At 33.7% G+C, this 18508-nt stretch overlaps 1 protein-coding gene across 1 annotated transcript in view; it reads right to left on the bottom strand.

Moving 5' to 3' along the window:
- Positions 1-1958: 1958 nt before the first annotated feature.
- The window catches only part of LOC147066519 (E3 ubiquitin-protein ligase TRIM45-like), a 31006-nt gene continuing 14456 nt past the window's right edge, over positions 1959-18508 (bottom strand). The window contains exons 3-8 of the mRNA XM_085955549.1: positions 17061-17240; positions 7040-7231; positions 6374-6550; positions 5595-6021; positions 4807-5045; positions 1959-3517 (exon numbers count right to left, since the gene is read on the bottom strand). Coding sequence (XP_085811675.1) covers positions 3263-3517; positions 4807-5045; positions 5595-6021; positions 6374-6550; positions 7040-7231; positions 17061-17240 — 1470 coding nt within the window. The 3' untranslated portion in view covers positions 1959-3262. The remainder of the gene's footprint in view (positions 3518-4806; positions 5046-5594; positions 6022-6373; positions 6551-7039; positions 7232-17060; positions 17241-18508) is intronic.

Raw genomic sequence — 18508 nt, 5'->3', positions numbered from 1 at the left:
TAATTAGCCCACAAGGCATAGGTAAGACTCCAATTTTGTTTGATTTATACATTTTGCTTATTATATCAATTATTTCATGATACGTGTAAACTTCATATATAAAGAATTTTCCTCGGGTACACAAAGAGGCGAGCATCAATGTGAATTATGAAATTATATGTAAGTATTATAATTTTGTTCAGACTGGAATCGATGATAATAAAATTTATGAGTATTTCACATTCACAAAGCTGTGGACAGACAGGGACGACAATGAATATACTACAATTTAATTGAAACAATAGTCAGGTGCTGTATAACATTATGGGTATAATTCAACGTTAGAATGCATCAAAATATTTCTTGTGGGAATATATTATATAATATCGGCAAATATGAATATGTTTCGGTACTACATGCCCACCATCATTTATGGCACTACAACGGGTCTTGACCTCCTTCAAAAACTTTTTTCATCCTGAACAAACGAGTGCAGTCTCTCCATTTTCATATGCCACATGATCTTTTCGCCTCTATAAAAACCACATATCCATAGCTTCTGTTTATATTATCCATGTTATGGATCTGTCCGCACATGAATCTTTCATGCGACAGTATCTTCCGCTGACTGTTCTAGCCCGTTATCAAATAAAATTTTTGAATAGCATGATATGTTTGATTTTTTCATCTCATATTTCAGTGAAACTTTTAGTATTCCTTTTCTAGGACTCGGTGGCCACTGTAATGTGCCAATCAGTAAATTCTGCGTGTCCTTAGCCAAGATGTACTGATTGGAATGTATACAAGTACAAATACAAGAGAATCTGTAAACTCCATAGTTAAAACCCCTGCCTATCTACCTAGAAAAACCGCAAAAAATATGAACTGAATTCACGTTACAACACTTGTATTAGACACTGTTACAGCCGCTATCTACCCAAAAATCTAACTATTCCACCAAGCAATATCAAACCAACACTAACTAACTAACATTAGGTATCTATCGACACAACTTCCGTACCTAACTTTCGAAAGCAATGGAAAACTGTAAACAATAAAAATCAATGTCAAAAAAGTGCGATGTTGCCAGTTAGCAACGTTGCCACATCTGCATAGATAATAAAATATTCTGTGAATGCCTACTAACCGCCACGTATCTACATACGAGGTAGGTACCTATTATTCATGCGAACTAGAATCTAATACAGATGACAGTTATTTCGGTATCGCACGTTATTGCCGCTAGAGGCAGCACGTCCTTGACGACTGTATTTAATTGGAAATTAGTAAATAACATAATAAATATAAATTAAAATATTACGTTAAATATACCTAAAAAGTAAGAAAAATATATTGAACAGGCTCACGTATTCGCTTGATGCAATTAATGAAAATTGAACATTTTTATTTTTCGTAAAAATCGATTGATTTTAGATTGAAAAAAAAACATTAAAACTATAATTAATTGACAAAAGAGATACGCCAGTTCCAAGAAAACTTATTAAACAATGTTAAATCGATAATTTTGTTTCAAGAAATTACTTGGAACAATAAATATTTATTTTAGTAAAACCCTTATTTTTAGCCGTTTTTTCAAATTTGTCGCATTCTCTTTGAAATAAAAAAATATATTTTATTTTTCCCATTGTATTTAGATAGGTATCGATCGATTAAAATATGTTTAAAGCTTTAATTTGATAATGAATTTCTATGCCTCTCCCCCTTAAAATGATATCTGTATGCACACAGTAAAAAATGGTTATTTTAATATAGATTTTCTTTGTTTATATATATATATTTAAATTTTATTTACAATATTAAATTTATCGTGAACAATGAATTATATTACAATAAATATATAATAAAATTGATGTATTTGTAAATACAAACTTTTTCTACAATAAAAATAAACTGGATTTGTTACATGTTACAATAGTTATAAAGACAATAATTACGAATTTGACTACATAAATGGTACATATATTATTATAAATCCAATGTTCATGATTCCTGATCACCTTTAATGAATTTTATTACTCTGTCAAATTACCCTCAATTGAATACCTACTTATAATTAAAAGACTAAATTGCAACAAATTGTTTTATTACATTTTCTTATATTTGAATGCTATCTATAATATATTTTTAAATATATAATAATGTATCGGTACAGTATTAAAATTATAATATGTATAGGCATGGCTACAACTCGTCATCTCAGTTCTAACTCATTTTAAGTGCGATGATCCAAATATATCTGCTGGTGTATATGGAAGAATAGAACTCTGAGTAGTGATACTTACGGAAAAGTATTTTTTCCTTTACGAGTTAGAAACAGATTGACGAACATGTGACAATTGAATCAGCGATTTTATTTATTCAATTTCACCACATGAAAGCTGGTAAAGTTCTGGCACTTTTAACTGTTTATTATTTACACTGGTCAAAGTTTGGAATGTACTAAGTAAGAAGAAGAAGAGAAACATAATGTATATAATATCTTGGCAAATTTTATAATTAATAGCACAATGAGTGGACTTTGGCAAAAGATTATGCTTACTGCAGAAATTTTATTTTTAATATGAGAAGTTTTGAATTACGTAAATGATTTATAATATGCATTATCTGAACTTATTGATACAATATATTATTAAAGGCAATAATCTCCGTTAGATATTTCTCTATTTTTTGGCAAAATTCGAGCGAGAAACCAAGAATCTGGAAAATTATCCAGTATGTATGAGTTTCAGATATAAGAGGCCAAGCGTAGGCTATAAATAGTCAAGACTAGTTACTTTAGTTAGTCCACTTTGGACCATGGGAACAAATGAAGATATGCACACTGACAATGAGATGTCGTATTTTTTTAAAACCGAGGACAAGCGGCATCAAATCGGCTTCAATGACCCAATCAGCTAAATGCATACAAAAAAAACTAGGCAACATTTTTGGAGGAAAAGGTTCATTGATTATGGATCAAAGATATTCTGGAATTATTTTAACAAAACATATCTACATTCTAGGAATGCAGTTATTAAAATCATAGTCTCTTCAATGCATCTAGGTAAAGTTTTGCAAACAACACAAAATTGATTTCGAATTTTCAATGATATTATGATAAACCAAATAAAAAAAATCTCTTGTAATTTTCAAATTGTCAGTTTTGGCTTAACATGCACCAATTGACCTAGGTCCTAGATTAATAATGTTCAGTAATCAAATTTTGCCCGAATGCCACAAATATTTTTGGAAGAATAACACAGATTATTGTAATGGTGATGCCCTATAATGAAAATTGGTAAATAGCTGAGTTAGCCCTCAAGCATTCAGACTGTTGTTGAGTATTGCCGCAGCAAGACCAGTGCCTGGCTCCCGGGTGACCGTCGTGGCCGTGGCCGCACCCTTTGTAGCCGCCCGCCATCCGCCCTTGGCACGCGCACTCCGCCTCTTTGCTGCCTCCGCTCGAGCAAAAGGTACAGCAGTGGAATTTACCGTGGTGAGGGTTAATACTCCTGACTGTTAAAAGGAAAGGACTCCCCTGGAATAGAAAGACAGTCATTAGAAAAATATTTGTATCAAATGAGATTTGAAACCCAAAACCATCACAAATCTACGTGCTGTGCTTTCCTAATAGATTTGTTTTTAAGCACTGTTCATTTTCATCTTCGAGTTCTCTTAAACTCGGAATTCTGCCTTTTAACACCGAGCGGTTTTGCGTATGCCTAGGATCGAATGTGTTGGACGCACTCGTTCAACTGTCTACACTTTTAAGTCAAATAGGTTTCAATCTCTCACGAGAAGCGGTGTAGCCATATTTTTATTAAAATCTAAAAATTTCAATACCTATATCTGAAAAAAACCACACTGAACTTTTTTTGTTTTGAATCTTTCAAATATTAGTATTTTTGGCTATTTGCTGTAAAATTTCAGTATAATACACTATTATAAATTTTTTTGTGGAATCATTTGGTTGAAAGTGTGGAGTGCTGACATGATGTTGAACAGAAATTCAATGCTGGTAGAATTATGTGCGCTAGCACTTTCGTGACAAAAGGGTGACCTCGAAATTGGTTTGGCAAGTCTATGTGCATGCTACACTGGCCCTGCAATACAGTGCTTTATCGAACGAAAAAAATGCAAGAGTGTCGTCATAGCTATTGGTGTACCAAATCTATAATATTATTTTCAATAAAGAATAGGTACTACATTCTTAAATCTTGTGTATTATTTATTTGACAAAAAATGGTTTAATTCAATAATTAAGTTTGACATTCTTCGCTGTCCTCAAGATGCCCTTACAAACAAAAATCTTACAGTTCACATTCAGTTTGGACTCACTTTTTTTACCTTAGTGGTATAGAATCAAATTGGTTGCAAACCGCTCCAAACCAATCAGTCAACACCTCATTGGCTGGATACTGCTTGATATTATGCCAACCAATGAATGGCCCACACTAGAGTCTGCATTCTATAAACTGGCATGCACGTCACGTCGTTTGCGAACGGATAGTATTGTTCCATCGCGTTCGACTGTTGCAAGATTTCAATGGGAGGGAACGAGAGGGAATGCTGAAGCGGAGGGGGGGGGGGGGGGTGAAACCGCACGCCAGCTTGTAGAAGACAGACTACCTTACGAAGTGTCAGAAATTATGTATGAGTAATCCATGCAAAGTTAGGTGTAAACCTATCTTATATTGTAAGTTATTGGTTTAATCACTATTTTTATTGATTTTTTTAGTTGATAGCTTTTGATAATGGTGGATCAACCAAAATCTATTAAAACTAAGTAATACAATTGATATTAAATTTACAATTATTCTATAGTACCTTGATTGATTTTCCATTGACAAGAATGGCAAGTTGCAAATTGCCTGGAGTATCAGGCACGAAGGTTAGCATGTAGGTGCCGTCCCGCCTGTCGTGGACGGTGATTGGTCGCGGGCGGAAGTTTGGTTTCCTCAACACTCCGAGAACCGATTCACCGCCTCGACATAGAGGCTGGTCGGAAGAGTCTCTCGTTTCTACGATTATTTCGTGAGCTCTGTGGACACGTGCCCCTCTAAGTGCTGAAGAAAAAGGATAATAACATTGATAGCTGATTTTTTTTGGATTCAGTTCATTCCACCCTACTGCATATAAATAGGTAAGATTAACATAAATATTATTTTTACAAACCGGGATAAAATAAAATTGAAATTGGAAACAAACATCGGTAAATGTACACTTTGTTTTTATCATTTTAAAGTTTAATTATTGAAAACTATATATCACAAAATAAATAATATTATTTCAGACAAAACCAAAAATTTTGAAAAACTTGTTTTTGCACTGTCTGGTGATGACTAAGTCATAACAATAACAAAAATGTTTACAATTCATATTGTGATATAATGAGATGCCATCTATGAAAGGGAATAATTATAGTCTCAAAAAAATAGATGGCGTTTTAGGCATCAAATTATCGAACTTTTGTGTGTGGATCTATTCGCAACTATAAGTTTAATATTTATGACTCACCGCATACTTGTATCAAAGAAATACATGTGGCACACGTACCCTAGTTTGCCAACCCGGGACATGGTTACTCTAAATGAAAATAATCATGACTTCAATACCTTCTAAATCTATAACACAAAATCGAGGCTCCACGCTCTGCGTTGAAACTGTCCCAAACAGCTGATGATTACCGCCACCGTAGTGCAGAATCTTTTCTTCTCTAATAAGCTGCAGGTTTTCTGATACCCTCATATCGAACAGTCCTTCGGTATTAGAGCACCATTCTAATCGTCTGAGTAGAGGTCCTACAAAGCTCAAAACTTCCACATCTGTTCCTTCCGCCAGGATATCTTCGGCGAACTGAACTGCATCGTTGACATTCTCGGCTCGCTTCTCAAGTTCTATCCTCTGTGTTGTGATTGCTTGGATTTTTACATCTCTCGCTTTGATGGCTTGCATCTGTAAGGTTTGTCGGTGCTCTTCGACAGCTCTGATGTAGGAATCTATGAATTGTTCAACTTCATCTTGCACCACTCCACTTTTTATCTGAAAAGAAAATAGTTGTGTGAATATGGTTGTAGTATTGTGGATATATCCAGATGTTGCGATTTCCATGGCAACCGATATATTTGTGTTTTTGCATGGTTGATTTTTATTCATGGTTCACTAATACCTCGGTTTTCGACTGAGATGCGTTTCCTGGAAAGCTGACTATTACAACATGTCCTTTATTTCCATATAAATAAATCCACACAATTTCCGTGGCTTCATCCAACTGGCTTCCTCTTAGGTAAGCCACACTAAGCACAGTGTTCCAATCATATAATAACTATTGATTTATATTATAGGATTATGATTAAAATCAATAAATAAGCAGTCAAGCAAAAGAGATGCAGACCTGAATCCGTTTGGCGGCACCCTGTAGTTTCTCGAGAGCGGTGGTGGTCTGTCTTGCTACCGGCTTCACTCTGTCAACGGCTTCTCGGATGCTTCTGATGTATGACTCGGCTGCCCTCGAGACCGGATCAAAGGAGTGTCCGCTGTGCAGCATCAGGCAACAGTCTCTGCAGATTACCTACAATGTATACACATGATTTTTGTATTGTTACTCCAAAAATTTACACTTACCATTAATAAACTAATTTTTAAAAAATACAATAGAGGTGTATGCATACTTATTAAAAAAATCCATTAATCGAATTATAATAAAACACCATAAAAAAAATATTGTAACGATAATTTAAGCCATAATACAAAAATAGTGCACACTCTGTCAGTCATACATATTTGTTTTCATTGAACTAAGAATATAAATTGCAGATGGTGTTGGTTAGTTTTTAATAGGTATTCAATTAAATATTAGATAATAATTATTCTTCTATCTATAAAATATCTAAAATTATGTATAATTTAATGGCACTATTTAAGATATTTTATAGATATAAGAATATTAATTATTTTGGTTTAGGCAGGATTTAATTGAATGTTAAAAACCAACCAACCCCCATCCTCTCTTGTGTGCGCATTTGGTAAAATAGAATAGAAGCAATTATTTATGTGTCACCTGGCAGCATGTCGTACAAAACAGCTTGAGCTCATTGTCAGGATGCCTGGGACAAAGCGGCTGCCTCCGAAGAGTAAGGGTGGCGTCAGCGAGAGGCAGTACAGAGTGTCGGGAAGCTCCCCGCTGCCTCAGGTGAGCGGCGCAGCACCCTCCGCACAGGCTAATCAGACAGGTGGTGCAGCGAGTTGATGCCTGGGGACCACATGTATATATTATTATGACTATTGTACTTTATTGGGGAGTGCTTCATCAATCATCAACTATTCCTTAATTTTAAACCATCGTAGCCGTAACATTTAAAATTAATATTTGCAAACATAATCAACATAACAAATATTATTTGAAATTTCTTCAACATTTTTATTTTAATGTACATAAATATTTTTCTTTAGACAGTTTCTCAAACGAGTATTTTCTGACTAGCGTCTCTTGAAGCTCGAAGGTCACTTCTGCTCTTAAAGCATTTTTCTCTGCTCCACATGTTATTGTTTCCAATCAGAAATTCTGGAAAATTTGAATTTTTATACACCTGTCAATTACATGCATGGTCGCAGCTGCCATGACCTATTTTGGGTGAAAACTGTTTCCTTATGTCAGGTTCATCAGGCACCAATAACGAGGGCTGTGCTGCTGGTCAATGCACTCCCTAGAGATGTAGACATTTTTAGTGATGTGCTATGTACCTATCTTGTTTTTAAAATTCTGTTTTATTGTTTAATTTGTATTTTTCTTGAATTTTATTTCCATGCTATAAAATAATTTTTTGGTTTTTTTCTCTACTAATTTAATTTACCCGTACTTTTTATTCTAAATGTCATGTTGTGAACGTCTTGAATTAATATTTTTTTATGTGCTCAATGTGTCTGTTTTAAATAAGTAAATAAATAATTGAGGACATGGGTGGAAGAAGAGTAGTGGCGTAGCAAGGTATTTTAGTGCCCGGGGGTGTAACAAAAAATGCGCCCTTTACGTAATACAAAACTTGTAGGTAATCTACCTTTGCAAACTTACTACTAACCTATAAATACTAAGTTCGATAGTGTCCGTTTACCATTAACAGAATTATTAAATAATATGGATCAAATAACCAATAAAAAGTACAGTAAAACTGAAAAAAAATAAGATTCCCAATTTTTTGTTAGTATAAAAATCATCGAACTATTCGTATACCTAAGTAAGTATCTACTAACAAAGGGAAAAAAACAGTGAATTTTCAACCCACCCTGAAGCCGAAACAAAAGAAACGATAGATTGTTGGTTTTTGATTACTGTAAATTATTTGAATAAGTAGGTACTTATATATAAAACATTTAAAATGCGAGATCCTTCTGTAGTAAAATCATAGTATTATCGAAATAAATCCGTAAGGGGAGTTTGCTAGTAGGTTTCATCAGTGCTCGAAATGGAAAATTTCACGAACAGGAACGCTCGACAATTTTCCAAAAATGTGTGATATTAGATATAATAATATCTGTAACATAAAAATATCTTTTAGTTTTACATGATGTACTTTTTTCATCATCATCATCATCATATCGGCTATAACAATTAGTGGTAACATACAAATATAGAGTCATTTTAGTTTACGAAATCGTTTTCTAAAAAATACATTAATAATTATGCATATATAAATAACTAAACGTATATGAATCTAATTGGAGTGGGAAACATTATTAAAATACATGAAATAATAGACAAACTAATGACAATTTCCCATTGGTTTCATTAGTAGTTTGATTAAAAATATGCAACTAAGAGTGGATAGAAATATGAGTGAAAATACTTCGGTTTAAACAAAATACATGCCGCTCTTTTCAAAGCTCTGATTTTTCGTAAATTCGAAATATTTTGATTATGGTAAACTATTTTTTAATCAAATTAAAATCCATCGTATACGAAAAAGCAAGGGCATGTTTTTTAATAAATTAATTAAAAAAGTATGTAATACGCAAGATTTACATATGTAGCATTCTTTATTAAATATGAATAATTTTAAACAACCTCAGAAGTGTAGGCACATATTATTAAAAAATATATATTTACGTCATGTGGATATGTAGGATAATTTATTCTAATAGGTTTCCAATGTTATAGAAATTGTTATATACAGGGAAATTTTTCATATATTTATCCCATTGGATTCTGATTGATTTCTTTAAATATTTTTATTTCGTATTGTACCTTAAACAATACAAAAAATTTTAACATGCATACGATGTTCACGAATATGTATCTATATTAATTATGGAATTATTTGATTTAAGTTATTAAATGTATTATTATATAAGTTTAACCATCAAAAACACAGTTCATTCAACCCGAAAAATATCTATATAAAAATAAAACAATAAAAATATATGAGGAAGTGACATTTATTTTTTTTTGTCACTCAATGTAAAATATTATAATAGATTAGGATAAATAATTATTATCTGGCGATTCCGTAACGTTGAGTAGGTAGGTAAAACAGCAAATACGTATGTTCTGGTCACAGGGAAAAGCATTGTATTTACTATTTAATATGAAATATTTGACCCCCTCAGAAATTATTAAACAACAATTTAAGCTATTAAGTACCTACAAAGAGTTTTTAAACGATGTCAGAGCACAAGTTTTTCGGAAATTTAAAAATTTAGCAAAGCAGCTGCGATAGTTAGGTTTTTTCATGTATGCAATAATGATTATTTAGAACCCAACCCATCAACCTTGGTCGATCCAGTGCTGGATGAAGGCCTCCCTTATTTTATTCCATCTCTCTCGGTACCTACTTAGTTTTTCACTGCATAGTATTTCCGCTGAACTTCATGAATTCATCAATAATGTAAGAAATATAAAAAATAAATTAGCGTAGACCAGCAAAGCATGGGGGTTAGGTAATGGGAAACCAACAAAACACAACTTAAAATGATTAAATTTGGAAAAACAAGGAGTCTAATTTTGTCGCTTCCTCTGATGAAAACGCTTATCATTAATGGGCTGCATACAACTTAATATTGATAAGCGACCAATGAACGACCCCGATTGCATTATGAAATACAAAAACTATGAATGCGTCAAACCCATGTAAATTTCGCTAACATAATACTATGATAAATGGACAATTCGGTCAATTATGGTTGTCTCGATACAAAATTTAAAGTTTCATTATAAAAAACAATTGCCTACCACTGCCATATTGATCATAAACGTGCTCAAAAAATTCAACCCTCGGTAGGACAGATATAGTATACCTATCTCGGTAGATACTTAGGTAGGGCACGTAGTTTTATTCACACTATTTTTAGTATGTTATTTTTGTGCAATATTTAACAAATCAATTAAGTCATTTATACAGTAAAGATAATATATGTATTTAATGTGTTTTATTTAAAAAAATTTAAAGTTCCAGTGTGCATTATAACTATTACGTTATTAACTCACTATATTTAGGCATGTACCTTAACCTTAACTGTATTAAAATAATATGTATGAACTTGCAAAAAAATAAGTGTCTCGTTTTATAAATTAATACTACAGTAAATCTACATTCCAATGTAAAATAGCTTCCAACCTTTCCGTACAGTCATAAAAACCTTTTTTTTTTCTCAAAATAAGTACATTATTGTCCCATACGTGCGACAATGCAATAAATCTTACTGCATTTCTTTGTATACAATTTTATTGTTTTATCACCATTGACGCAAAAGGGTCTGTCTATTAGTGCATTCAAGGCAAAATTCGTTGAAAACAGTATTGTCTTGAAAGAAGGTTAGTTCTCAAATACGTTGTCTTACACTTACTCTATGACTATTTCAAAAAAATTAAGTACATTATGTACGGGTCATAGAAAATTCAGTGGTTCTAAACCAGTAAAATTATTTTTTAATAAAAAAAAATATTTATGTTTTTGTACCTTTGTACCTATTAATTCATTTTTGTAAATTTTAAATCTAACCCGGAACGTAATAATATTAAGTATGACGCTTGAGGATTTTACTAGACGACTCGCTGTCCGTCGGATATTTTACGAACCGGTACGCCATTTTCGAGGTTTTAACGAACAGGAACGCCATCCTTGGAAATCCCACGAACAGGAACGGCGCTCCGGGGCGTTCCGCTCCATTCCGAGCGCTGGGTTTCATGGAAAGTAGTACTAACTGTTGCCATGGTTTGCATCCAGTAGATATTCATGTAAGGCCTTGTCCAGATACTCGCGCGTAAAAACTCGCGCGCATTCCAGGTACATGTGACCTAATTGAGCCGTCCACACGCACTCCTGACGAGTTACCTCTCGCTCATCGTCAAGGTACAGGTGACTTCATTGAGCCGTCCACATGCACTCGTGGTGAGACACACGTAATCTAAACAAGCTCTAATGCCTAATCCAGACCAAGATAGGTAAATTGGTTCGGCGAGTAAATGTACACAAAATACAAACCGTTCGAAAATTGTATGAAAAGTGAGGCGAGCCCCTAGGTATGGGTATTTTTCCCTCGAAAACTGGTTCCGGGGTTTCTCTCATCAGCAGATATGAATAGTTTGCTTGAAACAACTTTTTCCGATAAAAATAGTCATAATTATTTAAAAATTAAACGTTTGGCTTTTTCAACAATTATTAACGAAACATTAAATTGCAGCGCCGTGTGGCCTGACCCTAAGCAGAGCATGGCTCGCGACCCCCCACGGGACATCAGTGTTTACAACTAAATATTAGCATTAAAAACAGCCGAAATGAAGTCCCAGAATAGATGAGTACAAAATCGTATCAATAAATCATTTTGTTTTATTTTGCAAGCTTATGTAGCTATCTATCTACATACAGAAAATCATTGAGATAATTCAGTGATTCATTTTCAAGTGTTTATACTTCAGTCGAACTTCATCTCGATATAAAACATGCATCCGTTTTGTTATGCAAAACTTCACCGCCATTATTGAGAGATTTTAATTGCAGAAAACATTTTAACAAGGTCGGCCCCACCAATATAGTTGACTCACATCTTAGTATGTATATTTCACCAGGAAAGCTGTTTATCGCGCTAGCTAAAAGCATTTTTCAATTTTCGATTCGCATTGGCTTTTCCTATTTTACAATAACCCATTGATGTTTTTGATAACAGTATTCATACGAAAATTTATTTCTGTTTGGTTTTTATAGGTTTAATTAGTTAAATATATTTTTAAGAGTCGTGGAACGTGGAATAATTCTATTATTAATGTCGTTCCAACTGGAATGTAGGGAACATTTTAAACAATGTTCCCTACATTCCACAATAATGCAATCAGGGAATTCTAATCGATTTCGGGATTAGACACAGGTATTATATTGTGAAATGTTGCTTAAAAAAACTCTGGTACCTACCTAACCTAACCTAACTAACCTAACCTAACCGTGTACTTAGATTTTATATTATAAACTGCATGGAAAAACAAAGATACTCGTATAATGTACCTACCGTAAAATCTCACATTTAGTGGCAGTATAATGATGATTCCGCTTATACAATGTTAATTATATCAATGCATCAGCGCTCGAAATGGAAAATTTTACGTACCGGAATGCTCGATAATTTTACAAAATATTAACATAGTTATGTATCTAATTTATTTATATTTTATAAAAATAAATGTATTCGATTTTTATTATATGGCATATCTAGCTCAGACGGTCAATTTAATATTTCCAAAGACAAAGTGATAATTTTCTGGATTTTATGAACCGAAACGGCGCTCCGGTGCGCTCTGGTCGATTTCGAGCCCTGCAATGCAAACTATTTCCGATCCCGTTAAAGCTTGGTATTATGTATAGATTTAATTAGAATGTATTTTATTTATAAACCTACCGTAATTTTGGGATTATGATATCGAGTGGGTTCTCAGTATTGTAAATCCTAGCTAGATGCTAGTCAGGGATTCCCAGTCGGTTTGATCAGGAACATGTATTTTAATATTATAATATTGGTGTGAATGGCGGGTACAGTGGCGTAACAAATGGTTGTTTTGGCACAGAAGTGTAGTTTAGTTGAACATTCAAATTTTAATTTTTCAATCTTTGTATGTTGAGAACTAGTAAGTAGGTAATGTAACACTATAATATATATTCAGAATTACAGGCCAATAAAATGTTTTTCAAAAGAATGTTACTAAGTACATGCGCCATGCACACATTTCTTAAACAATTTTCAAAAATAGTTGGAGGGCGTAGACCTAGGAGTGTTCTTTTAAAATTGAACCAAATAAAGTACAATTTTAAGCTATTGCTAATGTACTATTTTCAAAACTTCTGCGTTTAAATAATACAGTTATTTATGATAGGTATTTGTGCTTAGTGGTAATGATACTATCAAGAGAGAGTTTCCGAGAAAATCTCAATCTCGAGATTCGGGATTTCCGGAAAAGAATTCTCGAGAATTCCCGAGATATCGGGAAATTTAAAAAAACCTGTAAAAATCCTAAAATCAGTATAAAAACAGACAAATTCCCAAAAAATATGATTTTTTTTATTTATCTAGGAAGACGAATAAAATAGAAGTAGGAAAACAAAAATAATTCAAAACATTACTTATTAAAATAGAATTTAAAAAACACAGACTGTCAATCGCTGCATCTGACAATCGCGTACGCTTTTGAGACACAAAATTCCATGAATTGCGCTCATTTTGAGTCGACGTTGGCTTAATTGTGTTAAATGTCCCGATCAATCTTTGAACGTTTTGTGTTTTCTGTCCACTTTTTTCATATAGAAAATCGTTTTTTTTTTAAAATTATTATATGATAATAAAAAAAATCCCGAATCCCGAGAAAAGATTCTCGAGATCCGGGATTTCCCGAAATATTAAAAATTTTAATTCTCGAGATTCGGGATGGAAAATCTCGAAAATTTCTCGAGAATTCCCGAAACCCAACTCTAATCAAGAGTAAATCAGTGTAATAAACGCACAGTGAATAATGGCCCGCGAGAATTTCGCCTTCTAGTAAATTGTGCACCAAACACCAGTTCAGTGTTTCCAGATTTGTGGGAAAATTAAGTAGAAACCGGAAATAGTGAAAAGAAAATAATATTTATGGGAAGAACGACCCGTCTTATAATTTCGATAAAAATGATATTGTATTTAAAGGATCTTTTTAGATATGTTTTCATTAGCTGTTCAGAATGTTTGTCTAGTTATAATACTGTATGTTGAAAATCTACTGCTGTTTTTCTTATCAGATAATATTTAAATATATTGATGATAACCGAATGAATGTGAACTTAATAGTATTATGTATATGTACCTACCTAGTATAGGCACAAGTTTGCACCGGAAGAAATTTGGATTACCTACTTCTTTGTAAAGAAGTCTACATTATTTTATTTTATATTTTTCGTATCTTAGGGACTCTGCATCGCGTTAAGATCATAAGTTTTAAAATTTATTTTTTATACCTAATATTACATATTTAATTTATTTGTACACCACTGATTTAAACGGGTCTGTGGTTACATATGGTATTAGCTAAACGAATTTAATTATTATTAAATTTCTACAATATGTATGGGAAACGAATTTCGGAAAAAGGAAAGAATAAAAAAGCTACGGAAGAAATATGAATTTCATTAATTGCAACATTCGACACGTTAGACGTTAGCGCCAGATTATTCAAATAAAGAAAGTCGAAGAGCGGGCGAAAAAAAACCGCGCTTTCCCAATTAAACCGGATGATAATGCTTCGCATCCGCTACATCTGTCAGATTTCGGGTTCATAATGGCTATTTTCGATATTATTTTTACGAAACAGTCGCGCTTAAGCAGCCGTTAAACGGACGATTAAATCCGCTTGTCAACACATCGTAATACTAAACTTGCCAACTTTGACTGCGCTTTGAGGAACACGTGTTGTTAAGGAGGTGCCGCAACTCGTATGTTGTCAATACTTCAGTTTAAATATGTTCAACACGTATGTACCATAGAACAGATGAATAAATAGAATTCCGATAGGCTATAACCCAATACACTACATTTTGACGGAGTGTTTTGAATGTGTGAGTGTTCTATGAAAATTAACCACACATTAGAGACGTGCAATAGTGTGTGTTGTAATTTAAAATACACCAATATTGACTAAGCGTCAGTGCATAAAACGAGAGCAGTTTTCATAACGAAATACAAGCGTATTTCGTAACATGTGTTTATTATTTTCAATAGTTACATATATATTGGTCATGTAAACGTAAACGAATCGCGCATTCAATTGGTATTCGAGGATAGTCGGCGCGCTTTGTGTCTTTGTTCTATTGGTTCTGGTTTTCACATTTCTATCTTATCGATCTTTTCTGTGGTTGTAATATTCAAATTTCTCCCATAACTTGAGGCACATAAGCAGCGCATGACCTGCATGGACTGCCGCTACATCAATGGTAAGAATTATAAAAATACAGACGTTATCACTATATTAATTTATTAATTATAATTTTAATATGTAAGTATTGCTTAGGGACGTCACTGATAACCAGGACCGGTTTCGTCTGATTGAAAGGGACATTTCTACTGGTAAAAGTATCTATATCTATAAAGTGTGTCACCCCCGACCATGTCCAATCCTAATAGAATCATACGGGCCTCCACAGAGTAGAGGTTTGTATTAACAGATTTTGTTTTTACGAGAAATTGATGTCAGCCACTTGCTCAACCTATTAGGTCCATACCCTGACTCACACACAAATTGAAAAACAATATATGTACTTGCCAGACCCAGGATTCGAACCTGGGACCCACGGCGTTATACCGCGGCCACCGTGGGTGTTAGCGTAGGTAAAGTAAAGTAAAGTAAAGCGTGTAGGTAATTTAATTTATTCAATGATTGATTGATTTCCAGGAATTAAAATTGTAATTAAATAATTTCGTTGAAGAAAAACGCCTTTTTATTTCTAGAATTTTATTTTTGATAGAATGTATTATGATGTATGTTTACCACATCCGTGAATCTATCATTCTAATGTTCATACATCCGTCGGTCTGACGTTTGATTGGTATGAATCTTCAATTTACTTAGAATTAAAGCTTCCTTTTTACGAGATACCTTTTTATAGGACGGAGATCATTAAGCTATAAATAAGAAGTCGTTTAAGCTTGCGTAAAGCTCGTACAAAGAAATTTAATGTTTTGATATGGTTACTTTGTAGTGCATAATGCCACATTATGAGGTTGTTCGCCAGATGCGAAAGTAGGTGAAGTGTGTTTTAAACCAAATAAGAAACATCCATTAAAAAGGGATACGAATTCGACTGGGATTAACAACGCATCAACTGTGAAGAAGGCACCTAAGCAGGGCCACACCAAGGGCAGTTGATGCCCGGGTGCCAGCCCAACATTGCCTAGAAAAAGCAATACCTATATACGTTGATAGTTGGAATTTATGTTTTACGTTAGGGGAAACCTAAAAATTAGTCAATGTCTCGTGCCTCTATGACTCTAAACCCGCCACTGTGCGAAACCATTATCTACATATTATTATGAGGGATAAAGGTGTTTTTTAATTCCGATAGAATTAGAAATTGTAAAAAATACCACAATAAATTAACTTTTATTAAAAAACAATATTCGAAAGAGCAATAGGCCCATGGCAATAACATTTGAAAATGCATATGGGCATATGACCACCGCGGCTGTTCTTGACGAAGCACATTCTGGACGTCCACGAACAATTTTGGTTTCCAAGGCGTCAAATTGTTGATGGTTTATCAGCATAAATCAGTGACGTCACGTAGTCCCACAGGAAATTATCCAAAGGTTTAATTGATAATATTGACAGGTCCATTTCCCGAAATGAACTTATCACCAAATTTTGATTTCAATAAGTCGATGATTGTAGTTGCCGTAATATGGCACGTAGCGCCATCCTGTTGAAATCGCACCTCGTCTCGATCAATGCCATCCATATTTAAAAAAAAAAAAATCATTGATCATGGGTAACGACCTCCATCGACCATAACGTGAGCTCCGGTCTCATTTATATATTTACCTATATATTGAAGCGTCTCCAAGAAGTCATTTCAACTTACCGGAACGTCTGAGGAACATAGATCGCACAAAAGTCTTGAAGTGTCTCTATTAAGGGCTGCAACGAACATCCTGTGCTGCAGGACGAAGTTAGGTGGGAGGGCCAGAATCCCTGCAGCAGGTAATCGGCTCTCCGCTGAACACGTAGGACACACCAGGATTTGAACTGCTTTACCAGATATCTGAAAAAATATATAGTCATCCGTTTATTTTCAATGCAAACTTTATAATGAAATTATGGTATACATTGTAGAACGCATTCGAGACAACAATAAATGTTAAAATGGGGTTCTCTGCTGATCAAGTCAATAAGTAGGGAGAAACGCAAAGTATGGAACAACATGCAATTTCAATGAGATCCTATAAACTGAGGAAAATCGAGGTATCTTTTACTACGAGTACCTTATGGGACAACACAGTGATGCACGAACAATGATATCTAATAACTACACAGCTTAATTTGTGAAATTGTGAAATTCATCCGGATAGGAAAATATATTGTGTTACAGCCAACGTAAAATATGTAGACATTATTTATATTGCGAAACCAGAGACAATTTTAATTGATGCATATGGCGTAAACGGCTTAAACCAGCCATACAATTATTAAATTAGACCAAAATCTTAAAAATATACGTATTTCTCACAAAATGAGTATACAACATAAAACAACAAAACCTCTCCATTTGACATAACCACTTCAATATAAACGTACTTTTACACAAAAAAAACTACTAATAATTTATTATGTGCCACCACATGACTGTGATCGTGACATAATTCTAGAAAGAGATTCATTGATATTTTTTCTACTAGTTACTTACGTTGATAGATGGAATTTACGGTTTTTATTTTTTTTGTACACCTCGTGTCTTGATATCCCTAACAGTGACGTCCCGTGGGGGTAGGCAAATTGAGCATTGCTTGGGGGCGGCAGTTACTCAAAGGGCGGCAAATTGAGGAGAATCATTTGATATACTTATGTATACAGAAATAGCTACCTAAACTTAGTGATAACGAAAATATCTTTCCATTAAAAAATCCACAGAATATAAATGTATAAAATTAACATAAAAGATTTAACAGGACTGTATTTTTTTTTGTCCGGTTCGCGATATCTAGTTTACTTCCGTTGTCTTTCGACGTCCTTGGTGACTAGAAATGACATGGGCACGGATGATAAAAAAATACTGTATAAAAAAAACGGAGCGGCATCTTGGCGCTGTCCAGGGGCAGCGTTTTGTCTAAGGGCGTCAATGGTCCCTAAACCCGCCACTGTGCTAAATCAATCTAGATATTATGAGAGGTACAAAATGAAGAAATTATAATAAAACATTGCTTAGTTTTCGAATTTATTGGTGCTGTAATGATTCAATAATAATGATTGCATTTTCTTCAGTTATAAAATGATTATAAGTATATTAGATTGGGGCAGGCGTAACAAACTAGA

This window comes from Rhyacophila brunnea, unplaced genomic scaffold (assembly GCF_057557595.1).
Source record: "Rhyacophila brunnea isolate RB1 unplaced genomic scaffold, BYU_Rbru_1.0 scaffold_5, whole genome shotgun sequence".
NCBI classification, from domain to species: Eukaryota; Metazoa; Arthropoda; class Insecta; order Trichoptera; family Rhyacophilidae; genus Rhyacophila; species Rhyacophila brunnea.
Note: the sequence above shows the minus strand (reverse complement) of the source record. Positions and strands in the feature narration are given on the sequence as shown.